Here is a 6,800-nt window from a genome sequence, read left to right as displayed (position 1 = left end):
TCGGTCATTGTGTTGAACTACAAATAGTTCTGTCGAGACTGGACTTCCTCTATTGTTTGTTGCACAGCACTGAGCGAGGAACGCCTTGCTCAGCAGCTGTTGGGAATAATAGAGGCCACGGTGAGCAGGATTTATATCCTCATCACTAGGCCCATCTGCTCTAAAGACATGAGCGGAAATGAACAAAAGATTCGGCATTCGGAGTGACTGACGCAGAGTTCACTTCCTCAGTGCCGAAGCAAAACTGAACTTCACGCCCGTGCGGTCAGAGAAATATTATCTGGCTAGCGGAGTGCTGCAGAATATCCTGTCTGTTTATCTCATCAGGCCATTGAGTAAGTCAGTGAGTAAGCTCCAGTCCTGCTATAATTGTACATGTGCTTGCAGTGTCTGTGGAAACAGTGATGACTTCCGCATTGTTTTTATTAAGAATCAAAACACAAATCTTCAACCTTTCAGTAACGTTTATTTTCCTCGTGTTGACTAGGATCTTACATTTAAAATAAAAAAAAAATCACAGCTTAAGAAAAAAAAAACCCACATCACATTAGATGTGTGTGCCCAATGAATGAGTGAAGAGCCTACAGGATTCACTCACTGACTTCCTCTTCGTCCTCGTCGAAAGCATCTTCGCCGTCGTTAGCCGTGGCTTCTTGGTACTGCTGGTACTCGGACACCAGGTCGTTCATGTTGCTCTCAGCCTCTGTAAACTCCATCTCGTCCATTCCTTCCCCAGTGAACCAATGCAGAAAGGCTTTACGTCTAAACATAGCAGAGAACTGCTCAGAGATCCGCTTGAACAGTTCCTGGATAGCCGTGCTGTTGCCAATGAAAGTGGAAGCCATCTTGAGTCCCCTGGGTGGGATGTCACACACAGCTACTTTGACGTTGTTGGGGATCCACTCGACAAAGTAGCTGCTGCTTTTGTTCTGGACGGCGAGCATTTGCTCATCTACTTCCTTCATGGACATGGGGCCTCGGAAGACGGTGGCCACGGTCAGGTAGCGACCGTGACGCGGGTCACATGCTGCCATCATGTTTTTAGCGTCGAACATCTGCTGGGTTAATTCAGGTACGGTGAGGGCACGGTACTGCTGACTCCCCCTAGCGGTCAGTGGGGCAAAACCGGGCATGAAGAAGTGCAGGCGTGGGAAGGGAACCATGTTGACAGCCAGTTTGCGGAGATCTGCGTTCAGCTGACCAGGGAAACGCAGGGAGGTGGTGACTCCACTCATGGTGGCTGAAACCAGGTGGTTAAGATCACCGTACGTCGGCGTGGTGAGCTTGAGTGTGCGGAAACAGATGTCATAAAGTGCTTCGTTATCAATGCAGTATGTCTCGTCCGTGTTCTCCACCAGCTGGTGCACAGACAGTGTGGCGTTATAAGGCTCCACCACTGTATCGGACACTTTGGGTGAAGGCATGACGCTGAAGGTGTTCATGATGCGGTCGGGATATTCTTCACGGATTTTACTGATGAGCAATGTACCCATGCCTGAACCGGTGCCACCTCCCAGTGAGTGGGTGAGCTGAAAGCCCTGGAGGCAGTCGCAGTGCTCACACTCCTTCCTCACTACGTCCAGCACCGAGTCCACTAGCTCGGCTCCTTCTGTGTAGTGCCCTTTCGCCCAGTTGTTCCCTGCACCTGTCTGTCCTGCAGCGGTGACGAAAACAAAGCGTTAGGCCAAAAAGAAAAATGAAATCCAATCACTACACACCCCTCCTCCTACTAGCAGTTAAAGATATCCATGAGCCAATTGTTTCCCATTTATCATTCAGACCACAAAGTATTAGCAATGCACGGCTGTCTGACAAAATTCCACAGGCTTCTGTTTCTGTTCTGTTTAAGAAAACTGTTAGACAGAGCAGTGACGTAATGAGTATGTGAGTTGTCTCATATCAAAGAAAGAGCTTACGATGACTAACTATTATTGTCCCCTGTCCTTTCTTCAGGCACTGTTTTTGTCATAATGTATACTGTAAATGACAAATAATGGACTGCAAAGCTTATAATTTTCCATTCATTCATAGTGAGTGTGGAAAATCTACTGTGATCGTTCACAGGCGTGTAATGTGTAATGTATGGGAACCGTATCACCCTGGAGGTCACAGAAACATCCAGCATGGACAACTTTAGCTGTAACTCTTTATATTCATAACAATCTGTTGAAAACTTTGTTATACACCTAGTATATGAGCACAAATGTTAATGGGTTCTTGAATATACACTATATTTGGACACGGACAGCATTGGCTCATCATCATTTCAGCTACATCATAGCCACATAAACAACTTAGAACCCTGGTGCTGATAAAGTTTATCAGGTACGAAGATCAATTTGAAACCCGGAGCTTGTTAATTACAGTTGTTAAGAAATGGCATCACTTGATGGCTTGTATATGAAATATATCAAAGTGCACAGAAAATAAAATCCTCGATGGAAATGCTGATTCAGGAAAAAGGAAAACATGTACACAAACCAAGTTTATGACCACCCGTTAGCATCATGCATGCTGAAACCATCCTACAATTGCCCCAGTCAGGATTGTTGGCTAAATTCTAATATCTGCCAATAGCTCAGCAATGACAATGAAACTGTTAAGGTTTAGCAATGCACTGTATCATGAGTTCTCATCAGTGATGTAGGGCAAACTATTACATACAAACTATTTCACAGACTCTAAACGCTTTCTTCAAACCAAAAGAAACACTAAAATGATGCTAAATAAATAGACTGTGCACATTGTGACTCACATTATGATGATGTAACACGAATGTGTCAGTGAATCATGCTGGAATATATCAGCACAAATGATCTAGGATTTGTTTTTACTCTGTGTGGACATGACCGTCACTGTAAAGTAGTCTAAATGAAGCTACAGTCTGGGCTAGAATGAAATCAGCCTCAGCCTCATATCTTCATACCATTCTGGTTATCATTTCTTACAAACCAATTGTAATGGTGTCCAAAATAATCCACCTTAAGATGTTTGTTAACTGCAAATAGCCCTGATTGCCTATTTATACCCTTGCTAGATAGTATAATTTAGAAATGAACAACTAAACATCATAGTTTATGAATTTAAAGGTTGCAATCAATCAAAGCAACTTTTAAGTAAGAACATACAGTCTCTTTCGAAATTATTGGAACAACAAGGACAGTTGAATTGTTTTTGCTGTAGACTAAAGACATTTGAGTTTGAGAACAGAAGCTAAAAATGATGAGAGAGTAACGATTTCAGCTTTTATTTCCTGGTATTTATATGTAGATGTGTTATAAGCTATATAGAACAGAGCACATTTTGTATGAGATCACCTAATTTTTGGCCGAGCAAAAAATATTGGAACGTGACGGACAGATGTTTCATGATTGTTTAAACAATAAATAGTTCTGAACATCTGTAGTTGGTTTTAGCATTAAACTTCACCTGCAATTGTTGTTAAAAATGATAAGCCAACATGAAGACCAGAGAGCTGTCTGTGGGAGAAAAGCAAGCCATTTTTGACGTTTAGAAAAGAGGAAAAGTTAACTAGAGGCATTGCACACAGTCAGTACAACTATCATGAAAGCCAACAAAATGAAAACAATCACTGGTGTACTGAGCAGCAGACGCCAAACAGGATGTCCAAGAAGAACAAAACAACTGATTACACTGAAACACTGAGAGCTGTGAAGAAAAATCCCCCAAAACAGCAGTCAGTTGCATGACCAAAAACCTCCACAAGGGTGAAGGGTCCACAATCCCCTGTGAGACTTCAAGAGCAAAAATATCGAGGCCATACCACACAAGGTAAGCTACACATCAGTAAGAATCAAAAAGCCAGATAAGAATTCACACAGATGATCCACAAAAGTTTTGGAACCAAGATTAACCTCTACCAACGTGATGGAAAAGCCAAAACGTGGAGGAAGAAAGGATCTGATCCACTGATGAGCCAAAACAAACTTATGTGAGAAACATGGCGGTGGGTGTGTGGTGATATGGCTTGGGCTAGAATGACTGCTTCGGGTACAAGCTCACTAATTTTTATTGAAGATGGAATTCATGATGGAAGCAGCATAGTGAATTCAGAAGTTTGCTTTTTAGACTGGCCGGGTCAATCACCAGACCTTAACAAGATGTGCAACCAAATATTTAGTGTTATTTTCCGAAATTTATTTCATTACTTATCTGTTCCTGTACTTTTGCTTACCTAAAACATGGGTGGTTTAATATGAAAGGTTCTATGTCTTAAGTTGTTTAAGACATAAAGGAAATCTTTTGGTCTTTAACCCAAATGTCTAGCACAAACAAGTGTATTGGCTTTGCTATTCCAGATAGCATAGATTTGACAGAGGTCTTGCTCAAGGGTCCACCAGTGCAAATTCCGGGATTTAAATCTATAACCACTTGTTTCTAAACCTTTAGCACCGTCCTAGTGCAATTTTTTAAAGAAATACCCTTACCAAAGATGAAGTTATCCGGTCTAAAAAGCTGTCCGAATGTCCCGGATCGGACGCTGTCCATAGTCCCCGGCTCCAGATCCACCAGTACGGCTCGAGGCACAAACTTATGCGCTACAAACACAACACACACACACAGATTCTATTTACTGGGTTATTTTCCATTTAGACCATTTATTTATTTATTTATTTAGCTAGATCATTTATTTACTGAAAAGTAGATATACATTCATGTCACTCTGTTAATATCAGTGTGATGGTTCAGTGCTGAAACAGAAACCTGCCTTCAAACATGCTGCAAACATTTTGACTTTAGGGTCCAGGAGCTGAATACATTCTTTTAGAGTGACGACATGATTAAAGGATGGAGGCCAGTCACAGCGAGGGTTAGAGATATTGGTCTGGTATGTGTGTGGGGATGGGGGAAGTTCAACAAGGACGCTGATTCATACATTCACACACACACACACACACACAGAGTATCGTATACTCACAGCTCGCCTCATTGTAGTACACGTTAACTCTCTCCAGCTGAAGGGCCGAGTCTCCCACATAGTTGCCCGCTGGATCAATGCCATGTTCATCACTTATGACTTCCCAGAACTGAGTGTGACCGAAAGTAAAACACAACTTTAAGTGAGAGTGCAAATCATACATAGGGGATACATAGGGGTTCTCAGCATCCTAAAAAAATTGTTCCACGAGTGAGGGTCCTGCATGCATTACCTCTAAAGGAATCTGAGGAACAACCTAAAGGAACAACCTAAAGAACTTTTAACGCTTCCACATTTCCTTTTTTTTGTCCTGTGGCCGTCATTCATTTCTCCATCGATGATAGAGTGTCAGATGTTATAAGGAATAGGTATAGGATACGCTTGAGACAATAAGAATCAGCTTGGTCTCGTATTTGATTGTTCATTGTTTGCTATTTTTTTTAAAAATAACACTTTCAGAGTAAAGTAACACAAAGCTACAATGACATCATAAACTTGAGCTTTCAGTCTGGAGCTGCTTTCTAAAAAAAAAAAAATAATAATAATAATAAAGTGCCCCACCTCTCAAAACAGATAATAAAGTGCCCCACCTCTCCTACCCCCCTCATTAAATGAATCTCAAGTTCTACCCCTGCCTTTGTCAGGTTGTGCCATCGTTCAGACTTCATATAATGGTTTATCATTTTAAAAATGATTGAAGAGTTTTAATTCACGTGTCTGTGCAACAGTGCACTGAAAATATAACCTGAAATTGTACCCCTGTATTTGGGGCAGAAATTAGACACAGTTGTTGCAGACAGTGGTATGAGGTTTGGGGCAACACCCACGACTTAAAAAAAAACTGCTGATAAACTGGTACATGCAAAAACTATAGCTGTGGTTTATTCCCAGTAGAAACAGCAATAATAATAATAATAATAATAACAATAATAATAATAATTATTATTATTTAATTAATTAATTCATTCATTAATTTTTTTAAAAAGAAGCCTATATATTTTTTTAATAAATTAAAAAGAAAAGTATAGAGAGAAGAGCTTTACCTTGGTCCCGATTTGATTGCCGCACTGTCCGGCTTGTATATGAACTATTTCTCTCATTTCTGCTGTTAGTGTTCAAGCTGTAACACACTTCTGTCTGAGTTTAACTACTGAACAATCCGCTGCTCAATGCTCATATAACCCTCACCCCTCTCTCTCTCTCTCTCTCTCTCTCAAACCCTCCTCCTGAAGCGCCTACTTTTCTACACGAAGTGCACTACGTAGTCATTATTCATATACTCACGTCCACATATAGTGTACTTAAATGAAAAGTAATTGCTATTTGAAACCCAGCCACTCTGGATCTCCGGGTTAAAGCCCCGCCCACATCAACTGTCAGAGGTTTGAGTGACACATGAAAGCTCCAATCAAAGCCTAAACCAAGCCAGCGCAACGAATAATGGTGTAATAATAATAATGGTGTATCAATAATAATAATAATAATAATAATAATAATAATATCTTCACGGATAATAATCTTGTGCAATTAATATACATCATATCCTGTAGCATTGGTCATTTATTTGTTTGCACTGGTTCACTTTTTCGCATAATATAATACTGTGTATATATTTAACTATATTTTATACACAGTTAGTCTTTCTTAAAAATTCTTAGATGTATTTATAAGATGAGATAAAACTTTATTAATCCCGAAGAAAAATAAATGTAATACAAATGAAATAAAAAAATATAAATGAACAATAAATAAATGTATAAATAATAATAAATAATATATAATATCTTAAAGTACATATAATTATGGTGTATTGGTGCACAACAATAAAAAATATGGAGATAAAAATATCATTTAAAAAAAT

The 6,800-nt window shown here is 39.8% G+C and overlaps 1 protein-coding gene across 1 annotated transcript; it reads right to left on the bottom strand.

Moving 5' to 3' along the window:
* Positions 1 to 446: 446 nt before the first annotated feature.
* On the bottom strand, positions 447 to 6,140 carry tubb6 (tubulin, beta 6 class V). The gene is made up of 4 exons (XM_058397785.1): positions 5,983 to 6,140; positions 4,940 to 5,048; positions 4,449 to 4,559; positions 447 to 1,654 (listed from the first exon to the last, which is right to left on the bottom strand). Exons 1-4 carry the CDS (start codon positions 6,037 to 6,039, stop codon positions 591 to 593), a joined length of 1,341 nt encoding a protein of 446 aa, XP_058253768.1. The 5' UTR covers positions 6,040 to 6,140; the 3' UTR covers positions 447 to 590.
* Between the last annotated feature and the right edge of the window lie 660 nt (positions 6,141 to 6,800).

The sequence above is a fragment of the Hemibagrus wyckioides genome, linkage group LG01 (genome assembly GCF_019097595.1).
Source record: "Hemibagrus wyckioides isolate EC202008001 linkage group LG01, SWU_Hwy_1.0, whole genome shotgun sequence".
NCBI lineage: Eukaryota > Metazoa > Chordata > Actinopteri > Siluriformes > Bagridae > Hemibagrus > Hemibagrus wyckioides.
The sequence above is the reverse complement of the archived record's forward strand: the minus strand, read 5'-3'. Positions and strand labels throughout refer to the sequence as shown.

Coding starts and splice junctions, on each gene's coding strand:
- tubb6 (XM_058397785.1), bottom strand. CDS start 6,039: ATGAGAGAAATAGTTCATATACAAGCCGGACAGTGCGGCAATCAAATC. Junction 4,560..4,939: donor GTACTACAATGAGGCGAGCT/GTGAGTATACGA, acceptor TTGTGTTTGTAG/CGCATAAGTTTGTGCCTCGA. Junction 1,655..4,448: donor ACCGGATAACTTCATCTTTG/GTAAGGGTATTT, acceptor TCACCGCTGCAG/GACAGACAGGTGCAGGGAAC.